Below are 13,513 nucleotides of genomic sequence, written 5' to 3'. Positions count from 1 at the left end.
TCTTCCATTGTCATTCAAAAAATCTGCTGCATTTCTGAAGTATTATATATTATCTATTATTCTGTTCATATAATCTATGCAAAAAAACAAGAAGTAAAAAGACACACTGTGTTGTTACAGCGAGGCCATAAAACAGATTAGTTCTCGGACAGATGCTTTAAATTTATGGTTACTCGGCTGGTTGCCTGCATGACAACCATGGTGAAAACAAGGCTCCAGGAAGTTCATGGATTAAACGGCAATAAATTGTGCTGATGTAGTTGGTAATGTTTGGAGAAAGCCAGAAAGTACCGTTCCTGGTCTTTATATTATTAAAGTTCTTCAAGCTAAAACAATGTCTTGAGCATCACCAAATGACACAACTAGGTTTTATTCTCCATCACACGTACAGTATCTTATGCCATTGGTCGGCCGGCTAAATGTTGGACTTTCCCCATTGGCTGAGAGGTTTATAGCCAACTCTGTGCAGTTTCACACCACTCACGATTCAACCAAGCACCTAGCGACAAACCTAGGTGCTAGCCTTGCCCTGCGATCAAGAGGTTGGACTTTTCCCTCGGCACACGTCTCTGTACATGTCATTCAACTGAACGCACAGCACCTGACACATGAGTGAGCTTATAGCTTTCTCTGTGATTGATCATTTTAAATGCAGCTGAAATCGCAGCAGAGCCTTCGTCTTTCAGTTGGTGGTCGAGCAACATCATGGTTGTAATATTATGATTTCAGGAGGGCAGAAAATGCAAATGCCGGAAGTGAATGCTAGTTAGCATGTTATCTTAATGGGCCACATTTCATTCACTATTTCCTGTCCAAAAATGTCTAGAGAAACTGAAAAACATGTAAAAGTAAACATCTTTATTTATCGTTATTGAATTTGACTGAATTAAAATGCTGTATATGTGAGCACGGAGAGTAGGAGAGAAGCATACAGATAAATAGCCGAGAGCAGCCGACACCAGGCAGAACTGCTACTTTCCACTGTAAATTGTTGTTTACAGTGATCCCACCACAAAGCTACGTCCTCCATTTCTTATATTGGCCATTCACAGTCCAGCCATGTCCTGAGCCATATGCTAGTCTTGTTTCAGCTGGTCTCCAGGTTTGTCATGGTTGTCTAAACAGAGAAAAAAGAAGATTCCATGTAGTTTGCACTTGGTCGGCCACATGGGAAGATCTAATCTGTGCCACAAAGAGCTAATCTAGTACACCAGTAGCCTTTAAACCCTCTTGGAGCCCTGTTTTCTTTTAGGGTGTTTGTTCTCCGTCTCCCCCCCTCCCCTCCCCGGTTCGCTGTGTGTCTATAACACATTACTACATAAGTGAATTTGACAGACTGCTGTTTTCATCTGTGACCCCATAACACCCACGGCTAGAGGGCAGGACCACTGGTTAGCCTGCTCAGAGGCCATGATGACATAAATAATCTAAATTCAAATAGTAGTTTGTGGCCCCACAGACGTCAAGAACAATATCCTGTGACAAATATTGGTTGGATATGCTACTGGAATGTTATTTGTCTACCGGTGTAATGATGGAAATAAATATATTGTGTTTTCTGCCAAAAACGCAGCCACACTGGACAGCAATGTATTTTCTTTCCAATATTTCTCTTATTTATTTTCTGTGTTGGTAACCACTGCAACACTCCGAAACATAAATATAAGTACAAGTGACATCCCAAAGCGACTGAGCTAGAGTCAGTCTGATCAGTGATCAAGGTGATAGGAGTGTTATACGGCGTGAGAGGCCGAGGCATCCTGGGGAGCGGGTCCGGCAACACACAAAAACAGCAGGTTTTGACAACTATCAAAAGTTCGTACAAAGACGCACCAAAGCAAAACGCAGCACAACATGATAACGGATGAAAAAAACAGCCTCATTGAAATTCCATTTGTCATGCTGTCTGTTGATTATTTCATCTATGAGTCTATCACTATCAAGGGGTGCAGTTTCAAAAGAATACTTCAGTGTACAAAAATCTTTTTTTTCTCCCCCTAAGAAGGCCGTTCCTTAAAATTCAATTAACTCTGTTGATAAATAAACGTGGGAATTGTATCATCTGAAAGCGGATTTGCATGCTCCCATTTTCTTTTTTTTTTCACCATTTCTGAAGAAGCAAATAAACATCTGAAACGGGAAACTAACTCTTATGAATATCTTTTACGCTAGTGTTTCGAACCAGTGTCTGAGCCTCCCGTTAGTCTGATTTAGCATAACATTATATGTGGGACAAGGAGAGGACTTTGATATCAGTGTTCTCTTTGTTTAGAGTCATTCTCGTATGTATCACACGTTTACTGTACTTTGCATACATCTGCAAGTGAATTGTGCGTATGTGCACGTACAGTATAGACTGGGAGTGCTATGGCTTACAGGAAATCAGTTGATTGTTTCACGGGGGAAGTTTAATACCAAGTAATGGAATTAGTCTGGGAAATGCCAGAATGGTTAATTAAATTATACAGTCCTGTACGCTGACTTGCACAGTTTTTGTGAATATTTACGCGGCAGGTATTAAATTAGGCAGCTTTCATATTCAATAATCATATTATGATGATGATACTACTTGAAATTGGGAGATTTTGAAAACGTTTTTTTTTTCTCAAAACTTATGGTTTCAGGTCACTCACAGTGTAAATACTGGAGCAGAAAAGTAGAAAAAACTCGTGAAAAATACTTTCACAACTTCTTCATGTTAATCCTCTTGGGTCAGAAGCTCAATAAAACACTCAGCTTAGTGCAGTTAAAACATCTTAAAGGCCAGTGAATGTTGCATCGCCTTTTTTTTCTCTTCCTGCTCCCTCTCTCCCTCCCTGTCTCTCTCATTGGCTAGCTATAGCTATTCATTAGCTCCAGCCCCTATGGCAATGAGAGTCTTTAACCTCCATTAGATCTAATGTTGATATGTTTCCCCAGTAAAGAGCCAAAACAATTAACACCCCTTCTCACATTTCTCTCCCCTTGGCCCCTAACCACATCAAAATCTGGGCCCACTCGTTCATTACCCACCCCTGAGTATGCCCTCAGGGAGGAGAAAAGTCAGATCCTTGGCTCTTGTCGTTTGCGTGGTATGCAGTCAGAAGCTAGAACGAGTTAAAAGAAACTTGTCAACAATAATGAAGTGCTGTGTTTCTCCTGCACTTCAGCACTGAACTTTAGGAAGTTTGGATGAACTACTTCATCATGATAACACTTGATCATGATGAGGTAACACCTGCTCTGCTCATAGTGTTTGGTCTTGTTTTTATTTCATGTGCCTTCGGCAGCAGTGGTGGCAGCGTGTTGCTGCTCCAGCTGGAAGAACAGTGCAGGACAGTGTTGTACTCTGCTGAGTGTCAGTCACCTTAAATGCACCGGCATGAACTTATTTCAACCCTGTCTCCCACAAACACAACTGACATTTAAATACACGAGTAATACCATCAGCAAATATGTTTTGAATGAAATGTAATACCTCCTGGAATATGCTTTTTATCAGCACAGTGAGGATACTTAAGAGACGTAGCTGCCAAGTGAACTACGTGTTTGCTTCAAACATTTAACCAAAACCAAAGTTTTTTAAACATTAACCACAATGTATTTCTGCTCAAACTTAAACCCCAGTGCCACAGCCCTGCAGTTTGCAAGTTTGTTACAGAAACATACTTGAAAAAAACAAATCAGTTGATCATTTCAAGAAGACTGCATTTGCAACAAATGTATACAAAAACTTACCAGAAAGGGTAAAAAGGGTGAAAGGTGACAACTCAGAACCTCACACTGTATCACTCACTTCTAACTTTAAGGACTTGAATTGTTTTCTTTTTCTCTCGATTCACAGCTATTTTTTCACTAATACAATTGTTTACTCTTTCCTATGTGGAAATATATATAAAAAAGTTAGAGAGATATGCAATGGTTAAATCATAAAAAAAACATGTATTGGATACTTTAAAAAAGAAAAGTAGGTGAATGCACATTTATTTAAAGGTGTCATTACCTCAATAATCCTCAATGGGGCCTGAAACAGACAGACATTTGAATAATATGAATAAGAAAACCAGTCATCTGAAGTCAAATCAATTATCACCCTGTTCTTGTCGTGTACTCACGTGTACAGTGAAAGTGAACTGCCCACCTAACTGCAGTGAAACACCTTTCACTCGGCCGGTGTTTATCGTCCAGAAGCTCTCTGTCATGTCAGAAGTGAAGAGCACCTCCCCTCCAAGTGTTTAGCTGTCAACTGCGTAACGTCTTGACCTTCTAGGACCCAGAATAGACCTCTTTTATTATCCAGGAAATTCCTAGTTTCCTTACCTATAGGTGTGGTGCAGTTGTCTGCGTATCAAATGTCTCACAGTAACACCAGTGGTCCTGCGACTCTAACTCGCTAAATAGGCGAGTTGCTCTGACGCAGTTCGGGGAGTATAAACCGGAGCTGAGCGCGTGTGAGTGTTTTGTGTGTGCGATGTTAAAGGGAAGAGGTCGGCTGAACAGTTGTGATGGTCCGTTGGTATCAGTTATATTCATCTAATCTCCTCCCTCCAGGGGGAGAAGGAGTTTTGGTTTCAACACTTAATTTGATAATCTGTGAGAAAAAGCACAAAAGGGACATTCTGCAGATTCTTAACCTTTCCTCAACTTTGGCACTCCCAGAGGCAGGAAAGGAGTATCTTTCACCACAGTTATTAGTTCACAGAGACACCCTTGACCTCTGCGGTGGTAGCCAACTGTCAACATAACCCGTGTTTTTGTAATGCAGGTTCACTCTCTTTCAATTCGACTGGAATCGTTCAGGCCTGCGTGTCGTTGGCTTCAAGGGGTCTGAGAGGCCCGAGAACAAGCACGCATAGATTTTAAACATAAACAGGTTAGATTACAAGACTATGACAACCAGAACCTGACGGACATCTTAGCTTTAAAATGCCTAACTGACATAAACAATGTTTTTTTTCCAGAGCAACAGCAATTTATTTAACACACTTTTACGGTTGAAGTTTTAATCAATAGTTAAGAAAATATATGTTTTAGAAAAAATAAGATGTTGATGGAGCAAAATATACATTTTCTTACAAGAGGACGTTGTTTTTGTTAAAATATTTATGACAAACACGCCTGCGTCTTTTCGAGGACAAACAAATTGACAAAACTTGCACAGTAATTATAAAAACTAATATATATGGATGTGGTTTGCAAAGTGCTGCCATATGTGTTTTGACAGACCTCTGTAGAATGGTGTTAGCTTTACTGGCCTGTCTGTAATGATAGGGTATTGTTTTTATACCAGACAAATGCTCAAAGTGTGTGTGTGTGTTCTGTTAATGAAAGTTGTATTTCTACTTTATAAAATGACGATTTCTATCGTCGAACAGAGTAATTATTATTTAATTACATTGAAGAGAAGGATAGAGATTATATTTTCTATCTTCTTTTCAGATTTTGTAGGTGGAAGTTTGGGTGGATGTGGCCCAGTCATTTTACATAATGCATCAGTAACATCTAAACAATATTATCACATCTCTATTATAATTAAGCATTTAATCTAAAAAAAAAATCTCAATTTAAAGATGACATGGTGACAGGATTTTTTTTTCCACCTGAGTGAATCAGTAGAATGTGGCCGAGGCAGAACAGCTTATGAAGAGGCTCCTGTAGATTTACATGATTAAACTAATCTGATATGAGAAGCCTGGGGACCTTCTTTCAAGAGAGAGAGAGAGAGACTATTTCAAAATTCTTAAGTCATGACGGATGTATACGTGTGCGTGCAGACGCGTGTGCGTAAACGCGCGTCATGGACAGATACAGATGTTGAATGCACATCTGTTTCCAGGCAGTGCATTAGAAGTCAACGTGTTTGGGGGAAAAAAAATAGCTTCATGGACGCGGCGAGAGGAGCCGGAACAAAGTTTGACATGCTCTCTCTATCCCCCTCTCTCTCTCTCTCTCTCTCTCTCTCTCTCTCTCTCTCTCTCTCTCTCTGGGTGGAAGCTGAGGAGCTTGTGGTGGTAATGAGAGTTTAACAAGACCCAATAAATCAGTTAACGGTAATGGTTTATTGCCCTCAACACTTGTCACTGTTTACCAGGAGTCAACTTGCTCTTCAAAAATAAGGGGAAAAGGTTCCATTGTGAGAAAAAAATTAAGAAATAACAATATTAGTAAATTATTATTATTATTCATAATATTATTAATAATAATAATACATTGTCACGCACCTTTACTTTACTACTGGTCTTATAATTCTTTCTTTTATTTTTTTATACTTCTTTCATTTCTATTGAGAGATATTTCCAGTGTCCTCACCGCCCCCCTCTCCAACACCACGACCATCACATCTAGTCCCCCCTCACATGCGCACATTTCCACCGGGTTATCACAATTGCCATTCCTCCCCTCCTTTCTGATGTGTTACCCAGATTACCATCAGTGCCCCTCAGATATTTTTTTTTTTCTAACAGATCCTCGGCGCTTCAGCTCGGGCAATATCCACTCGGAGCCATCTGGTGCAGATCAAAATCTATACTGACTTCTTGGGCTTCCAGTCGTTAAGGCATTAAATCTAGATCTACAGAATAACCCCCCCACCCCCCTACCCCACTCCACTCCACCCCGAGCCCTGCACGTTGAGGTGCTTGGGCGATATAAGAATCTAATCAAATAAAAATAGAAATGTTAAAACACGGACAACAACCCTCCTCCTCCTCCTCCTCCTTTGAGCCACGCGGCTGCAGGTCACAAGTGGACAGAAAAACGGACTATTTTCTTCCTCCGAGCTGGAAATTTGTTTCAGAAGAGGCGACCAGAAGCTACAGCAACAGATTCATTTTTATTTTCAAATTCAACTCTTGTGGAATTATTATTATTTCCTAAAGTCTAATTTATAAGAAAAATAAAAAATAAAATGTCTTTTAGGATCAATTTATGAACAGGTTTATTTCACTATGACGGCTAAATTATTCTTCATTCTCATTTTCTTTTTGAGCACAAGTGCTGAAAGTGCTGCCACGTCACTTGCTTTAAAATTAGCTGCGTAGAAATGTACATGGATAACAGCTTGTCCCTTGCACAGGGACCTGATCCATGTTGGAGTTTTCCTCATCCCTATTCTCTCCAAACAAGGAGACGTGAAGTGGCTGTGCTGTTGCAATAAGGGACAACAACAATCTGGTTTAAATCCACACACACACACACACACTCTTTCTCAAACACACACACACACACACACACATACGGAGCGCGCGTGCAGATGGGGGAAAGAGGGTGAGGAAAAGAGAGGGAGGGAGAAGTTGGCTGATAAAACCTTTTCTGAAGAAATCAAAGGGAGGCAAAACAGAAGTCAATAAAAGCTACATAATCAATAAATGATGTGGAAAGATCGGTGCAGTTTGGATTTTTGGGGAAAACGTGCGTCATGAAATTATGGCGCGTTGCATAGCTGAAATATGAAGCTTAATTGTATTTGTTAATTTTATTAAAACGTTTCTTTTAATTAATATATCGTCCACATAAATATAATGTTGCTATAACAAGTAGGATACCAGTTTTGGTATTAAATGAAGACAAGGACTTTACAAAGAATAAACTCAACTTGAACAAAGACACTTTTTTGGAGTAAATTAGTCACTATTAAATAAACGCACCATAAGTCTTTGGTACCAAATATTAAATCCTCCGCGCAGAAACAGTTCTTCCGTTTTTAATTAGCCCACAATTTAAATCTATTCAAAAGTTAGTTCCTTCTTCTGACGGGTTTACTTCCTCCTGTGTCGGACAGCTGTAAAATCTTGTAGACAGGTTGTCATACAACAATCAAAGCCTTCGGTGAATGGACTCTAATGCTTGAACATTTAACATACAATAAGTCCAAACACGGAGAGAGAGAGAGAGAGAGAGAGGAGAGGAGAGGAGAGGAGAGAGAGAGAGAGGGAGAGAAGGTGGGGGAGAAGAGAGATAGAGAGAGAGAGAGAGAGAGGCCCCAGCCAATGTGCTTCACTCCATATTCACATTATCCACATTGCTCCAAACGAGGAGGAGCTTGCAGGCTCAAGTAGGGGATGCCAATCAAAGCATCAACTTCAAATTGTATCTGAGAGATCAGCCCGGAGACCTCAGGGCCAGGCGCGTCAGTCGGAGCGCAATTGTTGATCAGATCACATCCAGCGGACTTTGCGCGAGAAAAAGAGAGAGGAAGCCGAGATTTAAGAGCGGGCTTGTTTTGACGGCACATACCGCTGTATGTCTCCAGTAGCTGTGACTTTGGCTTGAACACTTTCCCTCGACTCCTCTGGGTTCCTTTTTTTCTTTTTCTTTTTTTTCCCCCTTCCACCACACACACTTGTTTTTGGTCTTTTTACGCACAGTTTGTCGGACGATACAGGCTGTGCCACAGTTTCGGCGGAGGAGATGTCTTTCCCCCAGCTAGGCTACCCGCAGTACTTAAGTGCCTCCCAGGCGGTGTACGGGGGCGAGAGACCGGGAGTGCTTACGTCTTCGTCCCGCGGAGGGAGCTCCGAAATCGGGGGTAGTCCTTCCGCCACCGCGGCGGCGGTCAGTTCGGTGTTGGGCATGTACGCCAACCCGTACGCGCACAACTACAGCGCTTTCTTACCTTACACCAGCGCGGACCTGGCTCTTTTCTCACAAATGGTAAGGACATATTTCTGTTTTCTTCTGTTCCGTGTTTGAGGACTCGCACGCTTGACTTTCCCATACAAAGAAAACAATAACCGTAGACTACAATGTGAGCTACCGAACCAAAAGAAATAGGCGAATATCTAAACAATTTAATATGACTTCATTTTTATGTGTTTTATTAAATTTCAGTTTATATATACGCTTGATTTTGGGCAGATCAGTGTCTTGTTTGGTTTAGTTAACTTGTGAAAAGTTTGGCCCCAGACAACAAAGAAAATCAGAAGGAAGAATAAGGCCAGAAATAAAGAAGAGCATAATTGTAATACACAGCAGCCAAATAATAATTATTATAGTGTAAGAATGATTGATTACAAAGTTTAAATTAATTTTACTGACGAAGAAAAACGTGCATCTGCGTGTTTACGCACCATTAAAAAAAAAAGAAAGTTTCTGCTCAGTCTTGTATCCCGGCTAGGTTTTTTTTTTTTAATGAGATCGTTATATTCTCTATTTAAATTTAAATATATCCTGCTATAAATGTGCTATTAACTTGAATCTTTGTTTAGTCTGTGCTGCAGTACAGCCGAGCTATAATAGCATCTCACTAAATTACACGTGGGGGTTTATGTCTGTTGCCGAATGAAGAATTGTCCGACTTTCTCTGACCTAAAAACATCCCCCTGGTGATAATGATTAACTTGCAGTGTGTTAATGTGTTGGCTAATGCGAGCATCGGGCCCGCATAGACACCAACTACTGCGCTAAAGCTTCAAAACAACAGCAAGGGCCATTATCCAAAAGAAATAAATAAATCCAAGCATGTGTGGATGTTCCTGGAACTGGTCGATATGTGTGTGTGTGAGTGCTGCGGTGTCAGAATCAAGTGGAAACGACGACAGGGAGGATTAATAAATGATGCGTGCTGGGGCAAACTTAACTTAGGCCTTCAAACTTGCTTTGACATATAACTTGAGGAGAGTGGAGAGAGGGGAGAAAGGGGGTGGTGGTGGTGGGGGGAGTTTTGGCAGGTACGCACGAAAGCTGGCGATTTGCATGCGATGTGCGCGCTCACCAAGAATGAGACGGGCCTTCTCTTGTCCTGTTCGCTGTTTGTTCCCTTATTAGACTGACATGTGTGAAAAATGTCTGCTAATAAAAGGGCTGCGGCTCACGGTGAGTGGCTGTGCGGGCGCAGGTGTCGCGGGGCCTCGTGTGCCGCTGTGCAAGTTGAGAAGCTTATTTGTGGAAAGCCCAGAGTCAGGTGCAACTGTACTCTAGGATTTTTTTAATAGCAGCCATGTCACTCGTGTGGATTGCAGATAATGTCCAGAATGCACGAGTGTGTGTGTGTGTGTGTGTGTGTGTGTGTGTGTGTGTGTGTGTGGCGTGGGGGGGGTTTAATCAAACCACGTGCTTTTTCATTCTGTTGGGGGAAAAAATGATTAATTGCCAAATTGTAATAACACATCATCTTGCATTTTTCAAGGGGTCCCAGTATGAGCTGAAGGACAGTCCTGGCGTGCACCCTGGCAGCTTCGCAGCCCACACCTCACCTGCCTTCTACCCATACGGTCAGTTCCAGTACGGGGACCCGGCCAGGCCCAAGAACGCCACCCGGGAGAGCACCAGCACCCTGAAGGCCTGGCTCAACGAGCACAGGAAAAACCCGTACCCGACCAAGGGCGAGAAGATCATGCTGGCCATCATCACCAAGATGACGCTGACGCAGGTCTCCACCTGGTTCGCCAACGCCAGGAGGAGGCTCAAGAAGGAGAACAAGGTGACCTGGGGCAGGAGCAAAGAGGACGGGGAGGAGAACTTGTTCGGCAGCGGGGACGAGGCGGAGAAGAACGAAGACGAGGAGGAGATCGATTTGGAGAGCATTGACATCGACAAGATCGACGACAACGACGGGGATCAGAGCAACGAGGACGATGACGATAAATCGACGGAGGGCAGCAGGGAGCACAGGGGCGGTGTGGGTGCGGGGGGAGAGTTGGACAGCTTGGAGAAAAGACGGGCCTTCGCCCTGCAGGCCCACGAGGCCTTTGACAAATCGAAGAGCACAATTTCAGTTCACGCAGGGAGTAAGGAGAGCTCGGACGGCAACAACAACAACACGACTAGAGTTTTGTCTCCGGACAGATCCGGGAGCTTTCCTCTCCCGTCCAACAACAAGCCTAAGATCTGGTCTCTAGCAGAGACCGCCACTAGCCCCGACACTTCATCCCAGAAACCCTCGTCCCCCTGTGGCCCCGCGGCCACCACTCACCCGTCAGCCCCCCACCACCAGATCCAAACCCACCCGGCCTTCCTCCCCAGCCACGGACTGTACACTTGCCAGATTGGAAAGTTCCACAACTGGACGAACGGGGCTTTCCTGGGCCAGAACTCCCTGCTCAACGTGCGGTCGTTTCTGGGAGTAAACCAGCACCATCACCACCACCACAACCACCACTTGCAGCAGCAGCAGCAGCAGCCGACGTCGGTGGTGGTGTCTCCGGTAGCAGCTGCAGCAGCGCTCAGCAATGACAGCAAGGCCCCACGAGAGACCCACAGTCCCAAACACATAGGTAGGAACACAGTCTGTCCACATGCACACAAATATCACACGCCAGTAAAATGCACGCTAATTTTAAAATATGAAATATGTGTGTGTTATTTGTCCTGGTCCTACCTGTTTCTCATTTATGTAGCCTCTGATTATCATATTTATAAGTATTGCACAGACGTGCGTAAAAGCGCATGGGCACTAAAATCAGTTCCTACGTACACAACAACACAGGGTTCAGTTTAGCTTCAACATGATCATGTGTGAGAAATTTTTTTTATAAAAATAAAAGCCTGTATAATTAATCCAGAGCACCAGTACTGACAAGTGTTTTTGCTCGTTTCCTTTTCTAGACCATGAAAACGGTGTAAGGTCTGTTTCACCTCCAACACAGATCCTGAAGTCTTCCTTTCGACCCATCCATGACAGGTGAGACAACGTTTATCCAAGCCTTGTTTGCTCTTGTTGATTGTTGGAATAAAAAAAAATTACCAGATTTAAATCAAATGATTAAATCAAACCTTGTGATCTTTGCATTATTAGACATTTATACGGATTTAGACAATGCACCTTTCTCCTGTAATATGCATAATGTGAGGGATTAAAATTATTAAAATGAAGCACGATTATGGATAGAAGGAAAGGGCCAGCATTTGAATTAAATTATAACCTCAGTTAATATTCGAAAATAAATAATATTATTTTAGGGGATGCAAACCAAGCTAACTGCTGAATTTATAGGAAATTTAGTTTTTTTTTTTTTCCCCTGCATGCAACAGCTTTTATAATTAGAATGACACGTAAAGAAATAAAAATAAACAAAGACAAATAAAGCACAGTTTGCTTTGCGGGTGACAGGGGTCTTGACTCCCATCCCACACCCCCCTTTAATTCCTCCCCTCTGGGGAGAGTGTGGCTACTTATCAAGTCACCGAGTAAAACGGGCTCTGTCTGGGCTGTGTGCTTTCCCTAAAGACCCATGGGAGAGCCGGAGCCCAGGGGAGCGCTCTCACAGAAAAGGGAAGCGGGTAGAAAAAAAAACCTTTACCTCAGTTTCAAGTCCTACAAAATACTCCCTCTAATAATGCAACAGTCCTATTTTAAAAAAAGGTATTTAAGTTATTATAATTATTGAAAATGATCGAGCAAAAAATGTTTTAATTTCCTGGCTTCACACACTCGAAATTATTTATTATTTATGATGATGATAATTATAATTATTGTGATTGTTATTATCCTTATTGTGTTTATTATTATCTAATTATCATTATTGTTATTATTATGTTGGAATTGGGGGGGAGCTGCTGCAGTGTGTTTCAAATCCAAACTGCTCAGCCATTCATCCACCCACTTGAGTTGCATATTGAAGCCCGCTGTCCAAACACGGAGGCTCTCCATTCACCCACCTCCTCTGTTTTTTATTCCCCACGCAGATCCTCTCTGCCTTCCAGCGCCAGGAGTCCACCAGACGCCACGCAACGCGTCCTCACTGCTCTCTCCTCGGCTTGATCAAGACATTTTCTCTTTTCTTTTTTTCCCCGAGATTGAAAAAAAAAAAACCCTCCAACACACAAGACAAGAAAAACAGAGACAAAAAAAGAGACTTTACACTCCCTGAGAAAAAAAGAGGACAATGAGAAATAATAATGCAGCGTAGCATCCAGTCGGTACAGAACAAATGGCGTAATTTGGTAATATCCTGTGGATGGATGGATTACTTCCTCTATTGTTGTGTAGCCTATAATCGCGCCTATAATGTTACTCTCTCTCTCTCTCTCTCTCTCTCTCTCTCCACTTTGACCCAGGCAGGCTGGGATATTTTTTTTTTTTGGTAGGCTTTTTACTTTATTATTATTATAATTATAATTATTATAATTATTATTTTTTTGTCTCTATCTTGTGTTTTTTGGTGTCCTTCCTTTAATGTAAATACCAAGTGATTTAAATTTGTAAATAGGAAGCGTTGAAGGAATTTGTCCAGATCGTATATTTTGCCTAATAAACTAAATGAAATTATAGAGAATGCATTAGAGTGTGCATTATTATTGCTATTATTATTAGATGCTTATTTTCTGTTTTCTTCTTCCAGGGGTGGTGGGAATGGGACAGAAAACAAACTACATGTATTGGCAGTCTGCAGCCAGGCTTAATTTTATTCAAGTTTGGGGGGAAAGCGGCGTGGATGCATTGAGGTGCTAATAAGTGTCCAGATGGTTGCTGGTGACAGAAAATGGACAGGAGCAGCTGGGAAGGTCATTAAGTAATAATATGGGAACGCCCAGTCCAAACAAAATCAAATGGTTAAAATCTAATCTGTCAGGGAGAGAAGTCGATTCGAAGATA

At 42.0% G+C, this 13,513-nt stretch overlaps 1 protein-coding gene across 1 annotated transcript; it reads left to right on the top strand.

The window, feature by feature from the left end:
- The first annotated feature begins 8,009 nt into the window (after nucleotides 1–8,009).
- On the top strand, nucleotides 8,010–13,188 carry irx1a (iroquois homeobox 1a). Its single transcript, XM_035164547.2, has 4 exons — nucleotides 8,010–8,631; nucleotides 10,106–11,192; nucleotides 11,524–11,599; nucleotides 12,604–13,188. Exons 1-4 carry the CDS (start codon nucleotides 8,389–8,391, stop codon nucleotides 12,677–12,679), a joined length of 1,482 nt encoding a protein of 493 aa, XP_035020438.1. The 5' UTR covers nucleotides 8,010–8,388; the 3' UTR covers nucleotides 12,680–13,188.
- The last annotated feature ends 325 nt before the right edge of the window (nucleotides 13,189–13,513 follow it).

Source organism: Hippoglossus stenolepis, chromosome 8 (genome assembly GCF_022539355.2).
Source record: "Hippoglossus stenolepis isolate QCI-W04-F060 chromosome 8, HSTE1.2, whole genome shotgun sequence".
Taxonomy (NCBI): Eukaryota; Metazoa; Chordata; class Actinopteri; order Pleuronectiformes; family Pleuronectidae; genus Hippoglossus; species Hippoglossus stenolepis.
The sequence above is the reverse complement of the archived record's forward strand: the minus strand, read 5'-3'. Positions and strand labels throughout refer to the sequence as shown.

Bases quoted from the DNA above. Each gene is read 5' to 3' on its own strand.
- irx1a (XM_035164547.2), top strand. From the start codon at position 8,389: ATGTCTTTCCCCCAGCTAGGCTACCCGCAGTACTTAAGTGCCTCCCAG. The intron at 8,632-10,105 runs GTAAGGACATAT...GCATTTTTCAAG, and splicing joins TGGCTCTTTTCTCACAAATG to GGGTCCCAGTATGAGCTGAA. The intron at 11,600-12,603 runs GTGAGACAACGT...TTCCCCACGCAG, and splicing joins TTTCGACCCATCCATGACAG to ATCCTCTCTGCCTTCCAGCG.